At 55.2% G+C, this 17,721-nt stretch overlaps 1 protein-coding gene across 4 annotated transcripts; it reads right to left on the bottom strand.

The window, feature by feature from the left end:
* Positions 1 to 293: 293 nt before the first annotated feature.
* LOC138841334 (protein LSM14 homolog B) lies at positions 294 to 13,251 on the bottom strand. 4 transcript variants are annotated; one of them, XM_070042023.1, is made up of 10 exons: positions 12,951 to 13,249; positions 11,254 to 11,417; positions 10,034 to 10,169; positions 9,156 to 9,272; positions 6,170 to 6,337; positions 5,873 to 5,950; positions 5,499 to 5,660; positions 4,481 to 4,631; positions 1,946 to 2,130; positions 294 to 1,452 (listed from the first exon to the last, which is right to left on the bottom strand). In XM_070042023.1, the coding sequence occupies exons 1-9, from the start codon at positions 13,075 to 13,077 to the stop codon at positions 1,959 to 1,961; spliced, it is 1,275 nt and encodes a 424-aa protein (XP_069898124.1). In that variant the 5' UTR covers positions 13,078 to 13,249; the 3' UTR covers positions 294 to 1,452; positions 1,946 to 1,958. The 4 variants fall into 4 exon arrangements, with proteins under 4 accessions (XP_069898124.1, XP_069898125.1, XP_069898126.1 ...); XM_070042024.1 differs by lacking the exon at positions 5,873 to 5,950 and having other exon boundaries at positions 12,951 to 13,251; XM_070042025.1 differs by lacking the exon at positions 9,156 to 9,272.
* Positions 13,252 to 17,721: the final 4,470 nt, after the last annotated feature.

Raw genomic sequence — 17,721 nt, 5'->3', positions numbered from 1 at the left:
GAGCTTTTTTCCTCAAGGCTAGCACTCTACCACTTCTACTTCCAACTTTCTGGTGGTTCATTAATGGACTCTTTCCTGCCCAGGCTGGCGTTGGACCTCAATCCTCTGATCTCAGCCTCCTAAGAAGCTAGGATTATAGGCACCGGCCACCAGTGCCCCACTGGGTCACACCTTGCCGGAGCACCATCCAGAGCCCCCAATCCCCCCACCATCACCACGGTCTTGCACACACACATTGTACCTGCCTCTGGGTAGGCCTTGGATATGATTTGGTAGTTTTGGACAGCAGAAGAGAAAGTTTGAAAGCTTTGCTTGTTTATTTATAGTTATAATTTACATTACTCCAACAGAGCAGCCCCAATGCTGTTTTCTAATTCTTAGCCATGAAGTCCTACAAAAATAAACCCAAGTTTTTACAGTAACTTAACACAGAACTAAAGCCTTTATAGCTATTTTGAAGGAGTTACCAAGGTGCTTATTTTCAACAAAATGCCCTGTCAGTCAAAAGGACGCATGCTTATGCTGAAGATCTGACCCATTTACTCATGCAACAAATTTATACTCCCACCCTCCCTCCACCCACCTTTAAAACAAACACACAAGAACTATTTACAATCAAGAGAAAATAAGGTCAGCTGACCTTGCAAAAAAGACTGGCTCATTTCCAAGAGGACAAGAACACTCAAGTGTTCAGCCAGAGCCTAACGCTGGCTGACTGGGCCAGAGCCTGGCAGGGATAGGACAGGAGGGCCACAGGGTGCTCACCCACATGGCTTGTCCTGGGCTTCAACCCTACGCCTCCATGCCTGGGCAAACCAGGTTCCACACAACACTACGTAGCTAACATTCAGGGGTCTTCTCATAACCAAGTCCACCCCTTTCTGCCAGCCCCAACCCTGACGTTACTGGTTCATTACACAACATGATCCATGGGACACCCCCTTTCCCTGCCCACCCGCCCCACATGCCCAGCTCACCCTGTGCTAGCCCTGCCTGTCTCCTGAGACCCCACTTTTGGCAATGGGGATGCCAGGCCAGCAGCACCAGGGGCCAGATGGGTTATAGAGATGCACTTGGCCACAAGTGCCAAGTGAGATTTGGTTCTGTTTTAAAAGTCAAAGCTGTTGCTTAAAAAAAAAAAAAAAAGAAACAGTCACAAAGTGAGGATCACGCCTTCACTATAGAAACCTTTTGCAAATACCAAAACCATAAAATGAGGCTATACACAACCAAAAAGGAAATTAGGTCAAGACACCTCAGAGAGGTTACCCATGAATACTTCCCAAAAACAAATGGCTCCAATCAGACCATGTCTAAGTGAAGTCCAAAACATAAGTAGCAGTGTGGGATTTTCCAACTGAGTAAACAACGGGACCCACTTCTCCGTTAAGTGCATCATTTCCTTATGTCCTTAAATACACAGTGCCACTCCTGTGCCTCTTCAGCAGCAGCCTGCAAAGAGAGGAAAGGAAGCATATCTGCCGTACCTTTTGTTAAAGCAATAGCCCAGGATCACCAGCACTGCTGCCAGGAGGTAGTGGGGAGCTCCACCCTCCATCAAGCTGTGCCACCCATTTCGCTCACACTAGGGACTGGAAGGCAGCTACTGGCAGGAGGCCCTGGCCCCTCCAGGTCTTCCCTGCGCTGCAAAGGGACAATGCCCAGACCCAGGCTGTATACAAGTCACCTGGAACCTTTCTAATACCTGGGTGACTCAGAGCCAGAGTGAGCTGAACACTCTTCAAGAATGGTACTAAACAGCAAGCACAGGTGCTCACCCCAACCCAAGAGACCCAGGTCAGAGTCTGGCTGGATGTTCCTAGAAGCCCCTGGGGTGATTCTGAAGAGCAAGACTCTTCCGGTCTTGGCACCTCTCCAGCAACTACGCTCTAGGTACGCCAGGCCCAACACTTCCCGCCAAAGGGTCCAGTCAGTCACCACTCACTTAGGCTGTACCCTCACACCCTGCCAGTCCCAGCTCTGTGAGAAGCTGGGGTGCGCCGGGTTGTCCCACTGCCCCTGCCTCCTCGGAATCCACCTCGGGAACTGCGGCCACGAAGGAACCTCCCTGACACTCCAAAGGTCTCTGTGTTGAGCTTCCTCTCTTCAGCCCACGTTGTCCGCCTGGAACTAAATCAAAGAGGTGTATGAGGTTTTGAATGCAGTGGGCACTAACTCAAGTTTCTCAAACGGGATTCATCCTCCGCTCTGGGAAAAAATGAGCAGTTGCTAAGGGGTCTGAAGCTCCAGACTACATGCAGGGGTGCAAGCCACTTTTCAGATAGGCCTGTTTTTCCCTGTGTGGGCTACTTAAGATGCATCCATACCACCAGTGGCAAGGACAGGACTAATGGGGGACAAAGGAAGCTTTACTAGGTGGCAGGGAAGATGGGTGCTGGGAAGCCCAGATCCCAAGCAGGCCTGAAACTGGAGCAGGACACAGAACCCTTCCAGACTCAAGTTCTAGATGGAGGGCCACAGCCAGATGGAGCAAGGCCCACAAGAATATGCATCTGCTTTGGGGGAAGATGGCACCACAGCCCCTGCACTGTAGCTATCCACACATGCTGCAGACATGATCCTGTGTTCAGCTGTGTGCCCAGCAACTCCACAGGATGCTCACAGGCAGCCCCTGCCCTGGTGCAGAGCTTTCTGTACTCGGGCTTCGTTGACTTCCGTCCTTCAACTGCCCAGGCTGATATAAGAGCGCCAGTGGCTCCGCCTGTCATCCTAGCTATGCAGGAGGCTGAGATCTGAGGATCGCAGTTCAAAGCCATCCCTGACAGGAAAGTCCGTGAGACTCTTTTTTTTTTTTTTTGGTCCGGTCATGGGGCCTGAACTCTGGGCTTGGGCACTGTCCCTCAGCTCTTCAGCTCAAGGCTAGCGCTCTACCACTTGAGCCACAGCACCACTTCCGGCTTTTTTCTTTTCTTTTTTTTTTTTGCTTATGTGGTGCTGAGGAATCGAACCCAGGGCCTCACGCATGCAAGGCAAGCACTCTACCACTGAGCCACCTCCCCAGCCCTCCGTGAGACTCTTATCTCCAATAAACCACTAGGAAACCGGAAGTGGCACTGTGGCTCAAACAGTAGAGTGCCCACCTTGAGTTGAAGAGCGCAGGGACAGCGCCCAGGCCCAGAGTTCAAGCCTCACGACTGACCAAAAAAAAAGATAGGTGATGGGTACCTTTAACCCCAGCAACTCGGGAGGCTAAGGCAGAAGTATTTCGCAGTTCCCTCTACCACATGTTCAACTTTTTTTTTGGCAGTTTTGGGGCTTGAACTCTGAGCCTGGGTGCTGTCCCTGAGCTCTTCAGCTCAAGGCGAGCACTCTACCACTTGAGCCACAGCACCACTTCGATTTTCTGGTAGTCCCTTGGAGATAGTGTCATGGACTTTCTTGCCCAGGCTGGCTTCAAACCGCAATGCTCAGATCTCAGCCTCCTGAGTAGCTAGGATTACAAGTGTGAGCCACTGGGCGCCCGGCTCACCCTACTCTTAAGACCCCTCTTGCCTAGTGATCCAGCCTCCACCTGCCCTCCAGCCCTACTCTACTTCCACCAAGATACCATACAACGTGTTAACTTCTCAATGGCTGTCCACTCGATCAGAACACAGGGAACCACCACTATCACCATGACTTAAAAAGTCCTACTCCAGCCTCCCCACCTCTACTCAGCCCCACTTGCAGGCAAGCCCACACAGCCACCCTACTGCTGGGTCTGCCTCAGCAGCCCTTCTCTGCTTATGTTCTTCCCTAGGCATGCTCCCCTGCAGAGCAAAGCACGTGTTGGGCTGCTGGGCTTGTATAGGGTCAGCATGCCTGGTGGTACCCTGCAGGACATGGGGGTCTGGGCTTGCACACCACATCTGCTCTACAGACTGTATGTGGAATCCAGGGTGCTTACACAAAATATTGAAGAGAAACAGAAGGAATATGATCAGGTACCTCAAGTGGCAAGGTTCTCAGGCCACACAAGCCAGCAGGATTGGCAGGAAAGCTGGGCAAGAACACCGCATGGGAGGCCGGGCAGGGAGTGCAGGGACAGCAAGTCTTTGTTGGTGACTGCCAGAGGCTTCCCATGCTACATGCATCTTACAAGGCAGAACTCTTCTATCTATTACACAAAAAGGTAGGATCCTAAAACACAGCCAGGCACCAATGGCTCAGGCCTGTAATTCTGTCTACTCATGAGACTGAAACCTGGAGGATCCTGTTTCAAAGCCAGCCCAGGCAGAAAAGTCAGTGAGACTCCCATGTCCAAATCGCCAACAAAATGCAGAGGTGGAGGTGTGGTTCAAGTAGTAAAACACCAGCAATGAGCAAGAAAGCAGAATGAAGTCCAAGTCCCCATACTGATACACACACACACAAACACCCTCAAACATGAGAATAAGAGGTTCCAAGGCTGGTCTTCAAGCAAGAGCACTTTAGGCTCACAGAATAACTACCTTTCCTGTCAGACCACTGAAACTCTCACCTGGTCTTGAGTTCTGAAGAGATGTTGTCAAAGAACGACTTGGACTTGTCATAGTAGCAGTTGGGTCCGAGAAGGTCCTCTTCTGCAGGAGTTTCATCACTCTGGGTCACCACAGTCGGATCCTTCTCTTCCCCCTTCTCAGCTTTGTTATCTACATGGAAACAGAGCACAAGGAGCAGAAGCAAACATCATAACCCATCCCCCAGGTGGCTTCCCTCCAGGGATCTATTCAGCAGTTGTGCTTGGTACCCAAGTGCCTCACACAGAGATCTTTATCCTCACTGGAGGCTGCAAGAGTTGCACACACCCCAAATACCTCATCTCATTAGTTGCTCAGTTGATTATTCCAGTTTCCGGATGGGTCAGCACTTCAACTGGCTTCCCAGGAAAGGCTGCTCCAGTTATCTTTTTCTTTTGACAGCACTGGGGATTGAACTCAGGATCTCACACTTTCTAGATAGGTGTTCTATCACTTGAGCCATACCCTTAACTCTTTTTGCTTATTTTTTTTTTCTTTTTGTTGGTCAAGAGGCTTGAACTCTGGGCCTGGGCACTGTCCCTGAGCTCCAGCTCAGGGCTAGTACTCTACTTCTTGAGTTATAGCACCACGTCCAGTTTTTTTGGTGGTTAAATGGATAAGTCTCGTGGACTTTCTGCCTAGGCTGACTTTGAACGGTGATCCTCAGATCTCAGCCTTCTGAGGAGCTAGGAGTACAGGCGTGAGCCACCAGTGCCAGCCTAGCTCCTTTTAAAAAAATAGGGGCTCCCACTTTTGCCCTGCCAAGCCTGGACCACAATCTTATTTATACCTCTGGTCTACTTGGGATGATATCTGTATACCACCACAACCAGCCTATTATTTGAGATGGGGAGTCTAGCTTTTTGCCTTGGCTGGCCTTGAACTAAAATTCTGATCTCTACCTCCCTAGTAATTGGGATTACAGGTATGAGCACCCTCAGTCATTTTAACACATTGTGAAAGGTAACTCTTGGGGGATAACTTTCATATGAATCAAACCTTTAAAATTAAGCTTCTTCTTAAATTCTTTATCAAGCTCCTCTCTGTTGAACTGGGCATTTGCACTCTCAAAATCAAAGTCTCCTTCAAACTTGATTGTGTTTTCCTTGACATTCGCTGGACGGTTTTGTCCTCTGGAGCGATTCCTTGTCCGCCGATGCCCTACGAGGAAGACAACCATGGCTGAGATAAGCTACCAACCTGATGCTTTAAGCCTAACTTTGAAAGCACCTTATAGGCTGTTTACAACAGACAACAAAGAGGGGGGACAGCACATTGAAGCAGCACCTTCACCCAGCATCCTAGAAAGGGAAGAAAGCAAAGCACTGTCTGCTACTCGTGGCGCCCAGAAATCAAGTGGTAACAGGTGTTACCTGACCGCCGCCTTTGAGGCCTTCGATTCTCGTCATTCACCTGACCTGGAGTGTGCACAGCTGCTGGCTGGACTATATCTAAGGTGCAAAGGGAAGAGGAAGTAAGGAAAGCTCCTGCAGAAGCCAGAACTCAGCCACCAAAGCAGGGCACCAACATCACACAGGGCACCACTGGAGGGAGGCTGCCACATGGGCCTGCCCTGGGGAGTGGAGGGGAGTGTTAATACTTAAAAAAAAGTAACCCAGTGATCGGTGTGCCAGAGAAAACTGCAGGATTAAGAGTAAGTATTCAAATACCACTGGAGGTCTTGCTGCTTGGCTGCACCTGGCGCCCGCTGAGCTGTGTCCCTGAGGTGTTCTTGCTGGGTAACAGCTTTTTGGCATTCAGGTTATCAACAGAACCAGTCTGGACAGCCTGCTCCACCATAGGACTCTTGCCGACTGGGGTGGATGGAAAACCAGCTCCTGAATTGAGGGGAAGAAGGTTTAAAAACAGACAATAGAAGAAAGGCTTCCATATCTAACCACTTCTCTTCAGGCAGAGAGCACCTGCCTCATGCCCTCTAAGCACACCCTAAATCCAGGGCATGCTTCCCTAGACCAGCCCTTTCCCTCCGAGCCAGCCCAGGCAGCAGACGGCCAGGTATCAGGGTGCACCAAGGCCAGTTTATCTTGGGAATCCCAACCCTGAGCTCCAAGCTAGGGGAATGCCAAGGAAGGGAAGAAACACAATGCCTACCAACAGGCACCTCCTCCCCAGAGGTTTACAAACGACTTTCCTCCGAAGAGGCTTAAGAGTTTGGAGATCAATTCAGAATCAGAGACTCTATCATTCTGGTCCATGCTGGAAAAGAACCAGCGTAATCTGAGAGCTTCTAGGAAGCTGAGTGGCTAGACTTTGAAGTTAAATTCTAGAACAGTTTTATGAAAAATAGGACCAAGTGGTAAGAATTGACTGCAGTAAATAACCCTCAGCCTCTCGAGTAAATAAAGGCTCCTCATAAAGCAAGTAGAGCTCCCAGGTGACCTTGATAAGGGGTTAAACCTACAGTACTGTGAGATACAACCCCAATGTTTGGCCAACACAGGGATGGACCTCTGCACCTGCGAGAGTACACAGGCCACCAGGCCTTCCACTGCCTCCCTGTCTCCCAGTTCCCAAGATCCATGGGAAGTGTTGAGGGAATTTACTTAGGAAATGGGTGGAAGTAGCTAGAGACAGGAGACAAAGTGAGTCGTAACCATGAGGCAACTCATACCAGCCCAATGCAAATAAATGATACACTTGTAGTGTTATCTTGTACACTAGACAGAAATTAGAGAAACTCCTTAGGATGAAAACAAGACAAGCACTGCCAGTGTAGTTATCCTTGAAGAGTTCTGATGGGAACTAACCTGGACCACCTTCTCAGACAGACATGACTTCAAAGGAATGTACAGATCAAGAATCTCGGGTGTGTTGTGTGCATGCATACAGGTGTGTGTCAGTACTGGGACTTAAACTCAGGGCCTGGGAGCTGTCCCTGAGCTTTTCTGCTCAATGCTGAGATTCTACAACTTGAACCACAGTTCTATTTCCAACTTTTTGGTGGTTAGAGCTAAAGTCTCAGGAACTTTCCTGCCTGGGCTGGCTTTGAAATGTGATCCTCAGATTCAGCCTCCTGAGTAGTTAGGATTACAGCCATGAGCCACTGGCACCTGGCTGGTTCATGTGCTTTTTATGAATCCAAACCAGTTAAAACAATCTTGCCCTATGGCACATTTATGTAAATAGTCCTAAGAACAATGAATTTATTATTATATTCCTTTTTCTTTTTTTTTTTTTTTTGGTGGTACTAGAAACTGAACTTGGGGCTGGGAAGATGGCTCAGTGGTAGAGCGCTTGTCTTGCATGCATGAGGCCCTGGGTTTGATTCCTCAGCACCACATAAGCAAAAAGAAAAAAGCTGGAAGTGGCGCTGTGGCTCAAGTGGTAGAGCGCTAGCCTTGAGCTGAAGAGCTGAGGGACAGCGCCCAGGCCCAGTGTTCAGGCCCCACGACCGAGAAACCGAACTTAAGGGCTCACACCTGCCACTACCACTTGAGCCACCCTCAGCCTTTTTTGCTTTAGCTCTTTTTCAAATAGGGCCTTATGTTTTTGCCTAAGGACAGCTTCAGACTACAATCCTCACACCAAATTCCCATTACAGCTGGGCACACCCAGCTTGTTGGGGGCTTTTTACCTCAGTTGGCCTCAAGCACAATCCTCTCAATCTCTGCCTCAGTAATTAGGATTATGTGGTTACAACTGCTCTAACTCAAACAGTGGAGTCCAGTAGGACTTAGGATGCAACATGTGCACAGTCCAACAGTGCTAATGTGCCAAGAGTCCCAGGCAACTGCCTAGACGAAGTCTAGTAATGATAAAGGCTTGAGTTGTGTCAACAACCATAGTGCCATATGTAGAACAGATGTGCACAGTTGGCAGTGTAAGTACCAGAACTTGAAAGTAAATGAGAATGTGAAGGTCAAGAAATCCCACAGGGGCTGGGCGACGGTGGCTCACTACTGTCATCCTAATGACTCTGGAGGTTGAGATCTGAGGATCTCGGTTCAAAGCCAGCCAGGGCAGGAAAGGCCGTGACACTCTTATCTCCAATTAACCACCAGAAAACCAGAAATGGCATTGTGGCCCAAGTGGTAGATGCTCGCCTTGAGCTGAAGAGCTGAGGGACAATGCCCAGACTGAGTTCAAGTCCCATGACCAACCAAAAAAAAAAGGAAAGAAATCCTACAGGGGCTGCTCTCTCAGCAGATAGGTAGTAAGACAATGGCACTGACCAGCTGGCCTTCATGCTGTTCACCCCAAGGAGCAGGGAATTTTCATTCAAGTTCCCAATTTTGAATGTCCCCACACAGTGAACTATGGGTGTTTAGTCCTGACCCAGTGAACTACACATTGTTTAGTTTCTCTGCACCAATACAAAAGATGTTTAACACCCAACAAACCCCAGAGAATCATCTCTGTTCAAAGTGATTTCCCCTGCATAGTGGGCATGAATAGGTCAAAACAGACCCTAGATTCAGGCAGAGTGAACAAACGCTCCAATGACTCTTTCTAACCCTTCTTTAAAACTGTGAACATTTATCAACTCAGGCTATGTGCTGAACCAAATGAAGCCGTGTCACTGATCCCTGGGCCTAGCAAACAATCTGCTACGGCTCCTGTCATTCTGGTTCTCAGTTTACCCTCTGCTCTCAGACTGATCTGCAAGACAGCATGCATTCTCCAAACTGCTGTTACCCTTGGAAGCAAGCTGAGGTGGCTCTGAGGACATGTCAAGCTCTGAAACGGGCTGTGGAGATGGAGAAGAACTAGGGCTGGAGGCAGCGGCTGAGGCTGGAGGGCTTACCAACTTCTCTAAAGAAGAGAAAGCACACAGTCAGGACATACTTGTCTTATGTTTAATAAGCTTGGAAAGAGCCAAGCAACCTCTTATAGGCCACTCTGGTCATTCAAACTTATTTTAGAGACAGTGAGCCAGGCTGACAGGCCACCTGTCACACTAGGAATGGCAATCAAGACAAAAGAACTGGTTCAGGACCCAATTGATGCCCTTTGTCTTGGCTGCCTCATGCTGAAGCCTCAGCAAGGTTGCATGAACCACTATACTCTAAACATGGCTAAAGGGCTGAGTCCAGATCAAGGACAGGGTTGATCTCACTCTTACACTGAGACTGGTCAACTTGATTGAAGCCATTTTGAGCAAAGGATTTAGTGATACAGGATGTAAAAGGATGATGGGGCAGTATAGGCTTATAGTCATGCCTACAGCTAGAACTCATCTGTAAGTACATGCGTCAGCATTTCTTTTGTGAGGCAGATGCAGCAACACTTCCACTCAGACCCAGTCTGACATTTCGGATAATTTTGATTTGGATTTGGGTCATCTGGTGCAAAACATAAAACTGCTGCCTCTTACTCTCAGCTGACAGTTACTAAACACGCTAATAAGTTGAAGCTGCACTGGGTAATTTATTAAGCCTATGGTATGACATGACAAACAGTGTAGGAGCTGAACATGAGACACAGACATGTCCCCACCCTCAGGATCTGTTGTTCCCACTTCCTGCTGGATGCAGGCAGGGGTAGCTGAGCAGACAGAACAGTCAGTCACTCACCTAGACCTAAAGTGGCAGCATACTGCTGGCTGAGCAGGGAGCTGGCTGCCAGCTGGCCGTAGGACGGCATCCCTCTGAAGGGGCTGTAAGGCACATGTGGCTGGAAGGGCGAGGCAGAAGCAGAGCCCAGGGAAGACTAAACAACAAGACACAGGGTAAGAGCAGTGCATGGCCATCCTGTCACCCCAAGAGTCTGCATATACAGCATTGCTCGGATGGGAAGAAAGTGCCAGTTCTGTAAGACTGACGTGCTGGGGACTCCTGGGGAGTTCTCAGTATGGCCAAAGTGGCCCTTTCCCAACATTTCATTCCTAGTTGTACCTGTCTGTGTTCCAACATGAACTTCTACCTCTACTGAAACCTTTAACAGCTCCCTTCTGCCATGAGATTTCTGGACTCCTCAAAAGGAAGAGACACTATGCTGTACTGGAGACGTGACCGACTCCCACCACAGCAGAAGTGTAGCTGTGTGGCCAGAAACTACTTACACTCCCCCAAATGTCCACCTGCTGTCTTACTGCCAAGCCTCCAGGAGCATTGCTCCCATATAGGGACTTTACCATGCGGCCCTCCCCGCAGGCCTGGAGTGGTTCCTGTCCCTAGTCTCTTCTGGAGCACTGGGTGCCCGCCCTCAAAAGCCTGCAGAAGTTGGCCTGGGCTGCTCCAAACAGAGTCCATCCTCCTGTGCCTACCTTCAGTTGTCATTCCCATCTCACAACCCAGTGCAACATGAACCCCAAAGAAGCCAAGGAATGTTTAAATATACAAATGAAGACAGTATTAATCTGGCCCCAGTTTTCCTGGGCACGTGGCTTAAGACCTGCAACTTTCATGCCCCCCAGCATTGCACTGTAAAAACAGAACACGATTAGATAGCAAGTCCTGTCACTTCTGCAGGCGTCTCATGCCATTCCAGACTTGACTTCTCCACTTAAGACATCCCAGGTATCCCAGCTCCAAGCCAGACACGAAGCAGAGACTCCAGCACACCACCTACACTAACCTGTAGCCCTTTTTCCTGAGGGGCCATAGCATGTAGAACATGCTATCTCCTCTATGTTGTATCAACTAACACCTTCCATACCAACCACCTAAATGAATAATAGGCCACTTTCCATTAAGGGGCTATTCCTCAAGCACTCTGAACATGCTGGCCAAACAGATGACACTAAGTTCTATGTGGAAACAGTGAACACACGGAACAGCAGCAACACGCTTACCTGAACGATAGCAGGATCCTGAGGGAGTGTGTGCTGAGCTTTTGGAGGTTCACACACAGTAATATCTTTGATATCACTGCCCCGGAAAATGATGTACTCATAAATTTCCTCTCTTGGGGGAGCAGGCCTATCTGTGGGACGATCTTCAGTACCAAAGGACCTCACTTAGGGGTTGAGAAAAAGAAGGGTTAAGTTGTCATCCTAGGCCAAGGCCATTCCACCAGTCCTCTGACACTACAGTTGCCCAGATTTCTGGAAGTCTGGGGGTGTGGGGGGAGGACTCTGCCTTGATCGGCACAAAACACTGGTCACAATTCAACAACTATACAGTCCCAATTTCTGGAGGACAAAACCTACAAGGTTCAGTCAGTGATGCTTGGGAGACTGTAGGTAAAGAGGATAACAAAGAACATTTCATGAAAATTTTCACGAAGCTCCATATTCTCCAGGGCAAACACAGCAGTGTGCAGAGCTCAGAGAAAACAAGGTTTGCTTTGCCAAACCTACCTACTCACAGCTGACTTTGCAGGGGCACCACCCGTGGTTCTGGGCCTCAACCATCGCACAAGCCCAGGCTAGTAAGGCCGTAGTTAGACAAGAACCTCACTCTTCTACACACCATTAGCTTTGAGTAGGTCACAGGAACAAAGAAGGGGGGTCCTAGAAATGGGACCCCCCCCCAACACACCAGCCTCCCTTGTCTATGCGGAAATGGGAACCCAACTGACCCTCTTGGAGTATGAATCCTACTGTCCGGGGTCCAGGCGTCCTACCTCACTGCTCTGCCCTAAGGATCCTGGGTTCATCTAGGTCTGGCCGCAGGTTGTACCTAGCAGGCACACAATGAGCGGATGGAGGCCTGCTCTGTGCCTCTATTTCTCCAAATGGGGCTTCACATCAAAAGTAGTACAGCCCGGAGAGTTCAAGTGGACACAAAGCCTTCGAGTCTACCCAAGTCTGAGCACCAAGCTCCGGTTTCGGAGGGCTCGCCCGGCCCCGGGGCGGCGGGCTCCACACGCGCCCCGACGCCTGAGGGCCCTGGGGGCTCCGCACAGCGCCCCGGCTGCCGCGGAGCGGGCTCCCCATCTTCTCCGGAGAACGAAGACAAAGAGGCGTCGAGGCCTCGCGCTGCCTGCACCACCTCACTGACTCAAGCCTTCTCCAGGCACGCACGAACCCCTCGACGTCGGCGGCGCCCACGGGCGTCTGTCACCCAAGGGCAGCCCGCTTCGGAGGTCGGGGCTGGGCGCCCGACCTCCAACCGCCGGGGCTCCGTCCGGACGCGGCGGGCCCCAGCTGCCGGTGGGTTCCGCGAGCGCGCGCGGGGCCCGGGCTCCGCCCGCCCCCGGAGGCCGCGGGCCGGGCCCCCAGGGTCACCCCCATCCCAAGGGATTAGCCCCTCGGGGCACCCCGGGCCTCCGGGCGCCGCGGCCGCGTCCGGGAGCGCCCCGCCTCCGGCACCTGTCCGGTGGTCCGCGCGGCGGAAGGCGGCCGCGCCGGGCAGCCCGCCCCTCCCGAGCCCGGCTGGGGCCCGCGCGCCCCGCGCCCCGCCGCCGCCGCCGCCGCCGCCGCCGCGGGGAAGCCCATTGTGCCCGCGGGGGCGCAGGACGGGGGTCCCGGCGCCCGGAGCGGGGACCGCCCCGCGGCGGGGGCGGCCGGGCTGTTGGGGCGGCGGTTGGGCGCGCGGCGGCCGCTACCTTTGGCGAGCGCCACGGTGGAATTGTCGGTGTCGATGGTGTAGAGGATGCCCTCGTAGCGGATCTGCGCCTTGGAGATGAGGCTGATCTTGCTGCCCAGATACGGGGTGCCCGAGGAGCCGCTCATGGCGGCGGCCGGGGCGCGCCGGGCTCGGGGTACGAGCGCCGGACTCGGCCCGCTCCGCCACCGCGCGGTCGGCTGGCCGCCCGCTCCCGGCTACTCCGCGGCGCCGCCGCCGCCGCCGCCGCCGCCGCCCGGGCGCCTCCCGCTGCGCCCGAGGGGCCTGCGGTCCGCGAGCGAGCGAGAGAGCGAGCCGAGCGGAGCGCGACGCGGGGCTCTGTGGCGAGCGAGGGGGAGGAGCGGCGCCACAGCCACATCCGGGGCCTCGCGTCGCTACGCACCGCCCCCACACGCTCCCCGCTGATTGGTTCGCTTCGCCCACCGCCCTTTAAATATGGCCGTGCCGCCGGGCTGGAGGTGGGATCGCGCTTGCGCAGCAGGGCGCCGCCGGCCGGGAGGATTGGCTTCTCAGGCTCTCTGCTCCCCGCCCCCCACCTCCACGGTTGGCTCCCGGCGGGCCCCGCGCGTGGCGGGGGGGCAAGAGACGGGCGGCAGAGCGCGCGTGCGCAGGAAGAGCGGGTAGTCGCTGTTTGCAAACTAGGGAGCGAGGCTCCGCCTCCGCGCGTGTCGGCCCCGCCCCCGCCCCGCCCCCGCCGAACTTCAGGGCCTCGGGTCCAGGTCCGGGTTTGCTTTCCTGCAGTAGTGGGGTACAGGGGGTCACCCCCGACCCTCACCCACGCCCGCTCCCGAGGGCAGGGGCCGAGGAGGACCGCGCAGCCGGGTCTGGACGCGCCGCGCCCGCGTTCCCGAGCGCTGCCCGGGGTCCCCCCCACCCCGCGGCGGCCGTGCCCCTAGAGCAGACCCTGGCGGCCCGGGGCCGCAGGCCGCCGCTCGGCCGCGCGGGGCCCGCCGGACTCGCCGTTACCTGCGCGCGAGTTAGCGTGCGGAGGCTCACGGGCTCTGCTGCCCGGGCCGCCTTCGAACCGCGGTCCCCGGCGCAGGACCCGCACCCGAGCTGCGGAAAGACGTGCGGGTAGCGAGCGGCGCTTTGCGAGGGTGAGGTGGGGAGCCGCCAGCACCGCGCTTAACCCTGGGCGCCCCCGAGGGCGCGGCGCTTCCCTCACCGCCGCCCTGGGGACTTGGCTTGGTGCGGCTCCACCGCGCACCGGCCGGCCAGCGGGCCTGGGGGGGTAGGGTCCCGGCCGGCGAGCAGGCGGCGGGGGGTGCGGGGGTGTCCCGGCCGGCCAGCGGGCCTGGGGGGGTAGGGTCCCGGCCGGCGAGCAGGCGGCGGGGGGTGCGGGGGTGTCCCGGCCGGCCAGCGGGCCTGGGGGGGGGTGTCCCGGCCGGCGAGCAGGCGGCGGGGGGTGCGGGGGTGTCCCGGCCGGCCAGCGGGCCTGGGGGGGTTGTCCCGGCCGGCCAGCGGGCCTGGGGGGGTAGGGTCCCGGCCGGCGAGCAGGCGGCGGGGGGGTGCGGGGGTGTCCCGGCCGGCCAGCGGGCCTGGGGGGGGGTGTCCCGGCCGGCCAGCGGGCCTGGGGGGGGTGTCCCGGCCGGCCAGCGGGCCTGGGGGGGTAGGGTCCCGGCCGGCGAGCAGGCGGCGGGGGGGTGTGGGGGTGTCCCGGCCGGCCAGCGGGCCTGGGGGGGGTGTCCCGGCCGGCGAGCCAGCGGGCCTGGGGGGGGGTCCCGGCCGGCGAGCCAGCGGGCCTGGGGAGGTGTCCCGGCCGGCGAGCCAGCGGGCCTGGGGAGGTGTCCCGGCTGGCCAGTGGGCCTGGGGGGTGTCCCGGCTGGCCAGCGGGCCTGGGGAGGTGTCCCGGCTGGCCAGTGGGCCTGGGGGGTGTCCCGGCTGGCCAGCGGGCCTGGGGGGGTGTCCCGGCCGGCCAGTGGGCCTGGGGGGGGGGTGTCCCGGCCGGCGAGCCAGCGGGCCTGGGGGGGTGTGTCCTGGCCGGCCAGTGGGCCTGCGGGGGGGAGGGTCCCGGCCAGCCAGCGGGCCTGGGGGGGGGGTGTCCCGGCCGGCCAGCGGGCCTGGGGTGGGGGGTGTCCTGGCCGGCCAGCGGGCCTGGGGTGGGGGGGGTCCCGGCCGGCCAGCGGGCCTGGGGGGTCCCGGCCGGCGAGTGGCCTGGGGGGAGGGGGTTCCTGCCTGCCGGCCAGCGGGCCTGGGGTGGGGGGGTCCCAGCCGGCGAGTGGGCCTCCGGGGAGGGGTGTCCCGGCCGGCCAGTGGGCCTGGGGGGGGGTTCCTGCCGGCCGGCGAGTGGGCCTGGGGGGGGTCCCGGCCGGCGAGTGGGCTGGGGAGGGAGGGGTCCTGGCTGGCCAGCGGGCCTGGGGGAGGTGTCCGGGCCGGCCAGCAGGCCTGGGGGGGGGGTTCCTGCCGGTGAGTGGGCCTGGTGGAGGGGTCCTGGCTGGCGGAGTGGGCTTCGTGGGGGGATTCCCTGCTGACGAGTGGGTCAGGGGGTAGGGGGGGTTCCGGCCAGTGAGCTGGTGGGGGGTGGGGGGTGTCCTGAGCACCACCACTCACTCCACCCAACGAGCCCGGCCCCGGCCCAGCCCACCGGGAAGGGTAAGGGGAGGGCCCGAGCAGAAGGGAAGGCAGAAAAGTCGTCACAGGTCCTTCTGTTAGGAAACACCGCTAACTTTCCGGAATTGCTTCTTGTCTCCTGAAAGATTGCTGTCATACTTAGACTGCAAAGCACATACTTAACCTTGCCGGATGGGGAAAGAGAAACACTCCAAACTCCTGGAACAACACCTGCTGGGAATTTGTGTGAGCGCCTCAGTGACCTTCTGGCATGTTCTTTCTCCTCCCCTTTCCTGTCCAGTTTAGGAACCCAAGATCGTGGCTGGGGATGCCGCTCAGTCATAGAGCGCTTACCTGGCATACACAGGCCCTGATTCAATCCCCACAATTAATTGTGGTATGTGTTCATGCGCACACGGTGCCAGTGCTAGGACCTGAAGTCAGAGCCTAGCCACCGTCCCTTAGTGTTTGTTTTGTTTTGATTTTTTGCTCAAGGTTGGCACTTTATCTCTTGAGCCACAGCTCCAATTCCAGCTTCTTTGGTGATAATTGGAGATGAGTCTCACGGGTTTTCCTGCCCCAGCTGGCTTTGGACAGTGAGCCTCAATCGCAGCCTCCTGAGTAGTTCGGGTTACTTAGCTTTTAATTGATTGGAATCCAAGGCGTGGCTCCCGTTGCTGAACCTTGAGCCTCCATATGTTGGGACAGGAGATGAATTCTCCACTCACAGATACCTGATCCATTCTTACATGAGAGAGCTGGGCTGGGCACCCATGGCTTGCCCCTATAATCCTAGTTGCTTAGGAGGCAGAGATCTGAGGATCCTGATTTGAAGCCAGTCCTGGAAGAAAAGTTTGTGAGACCCTTACCTCCAATTAACCACCAAAAAGCCAGAAATGGAAACTGGCTCAAGTGGTAAAGCACTAGCTTTGAGCAAAAAAGCTCAAGGACAGTGCCTAGGCACCCTGACTTCAAGCCCCAGGATGTGTGTGTGTGTGTGTGTGTGTGTGTGTGTGTGAGAGAGAGAGAGAGAGAGAGAAACACTGGATCCTGAGCCCCAGCTCAGATTGAGGACTTAAGATCAGGAGAGGGGAGAGGGTGCTGTTTGCAGAGATTTCCAAGTGTCCACCAGGCTCCTAATCAGCAGCTGAGGACATTAGTCACAATGCAAGGTGCCCACAAAGGGCAGAAGCTAAAAATACACACAGTGCCCAGGTCCAGGAATGCAGGCCCTGCTGTTCATTTCTGGTGTCATGCCCAGAGCAGGAATGGAGTGTGCTTGAGAAATGCCTCAGAAGAGAAGCAGATGTGCTCAACTAAAATTTGAGTCCACTGGTGTCATTTTTTTTATCCTTTCAAAACACAACGTCAGTGTGCAAATCTGACAGGCCCACTCGGGATCACCAGCCAGTGAGCCACAGGATGGAAACGATGTGGGACTCTTGGGAAGCTCCAGACAGCTCAGAATCTCCAAGGCTATCTTCACTGGCATTTCATCCTCTTTTGACTCCTGGGATGCCTAGGGGGTTGCTATAGTAACCGGGAAGCCTACCTGGGCACTTCTTTTTGCAGAGTGCCTGCAGGGCAGGGCCCCCTCTTCTCCGAATGAGGTCATGTTTAACAGAAAGCAAGTCCAAGCTTCCTCAAACCTGCCCTCAGCCACACTGCTCCATTAGCTGACCAAGGACTCTCACCCTGTTCTGAGACCCACCCCCTGGCCCAAGTGGTAGACTAAAGCTAGGAAGGGTGCTACTAGGGGCACGGCTGTTTCTACTCTTGTGCAAGTCTGACTTGTTAACACCATAATTCTTTCCTTCTGTGTCTGCCTGAGCTACTCGGAAAGCAGAAGCTGCATTACAGCCCCCCTGACAAGAACTGCTGTGCACCAGGAGCCACAAAAGCAGACCGTGGCTGTGCTGCCCCAGCAGAGGCAGGCGGGCAGATGTGAGGCACTAGATGGGGAACCTGACATCTCAACCCATTCCCAGTGGCTCATGTTTTTAAAGACACACACACACATATGTACCAAAATGTGAAATTCCATTTACCTGAGAGTCCTGCTGCTGGGTTAGACAGAGAGAGTCAGAGGTGGAATTTATTATTGTGTGTGTACTGGACATTAGGCTAAGCCATGTACAACCTTCCAAGCAACCCTCGGGAGCATGTTTCACATTGGTGGGGGCGGGGGGAACGTTCATGGG

The sequence above is a fragment of the Dipodomys merriami genome, unplaced genomic scaffold (genome assembly GCF_024711535.1).
Source record: "Dipodomys merriami isolate MVZ:Mamm:240054 unplaced genomic scaffold, mDipMer1.0.p SCAF_316, whole genome shotgun sequence".
NCBI classification, from domain to species: Eukaryota; Metazoa; Chordata; class Mammalia; order Rodentia; family Heteromyidae; genus Dipodomys; species Dipodomys merriami.
The sequence above is the reverse complement of the archived record's forward strand: the minus strand, read 5'-3'. Positions and strand labels throughout refer to the sequence as shown.

What these genes read in the sequence shown, in the direction of transcription:
- LOC138841334 (XM_070042023.1), bottom strand. Translation starts at nt 13,077, where the DNA reads ATGAGCGGCTCCTCGGGCACCCCGTATCTGGGCAGCAAGATCAGCCTC. An exon ending in AGGATCCTGCTATCGTTCAG is followed by an intron (nt 10,170 to 11,253) that starts GTAAGCGTGTTG and finishes CTTGTTGTTTAG; the next exon opens with TCTTCCCTGGGCTCTGCTTC. An exon ending in GCCTCAAAGGCGGCGGTCAG is followed by an intron (nt 5,661 to 5,872) that starts GTAACACCTGTT and finishes TCTTCCTCGTAG; the next exon opens with GGCATCGGCGGACAAGGAAT.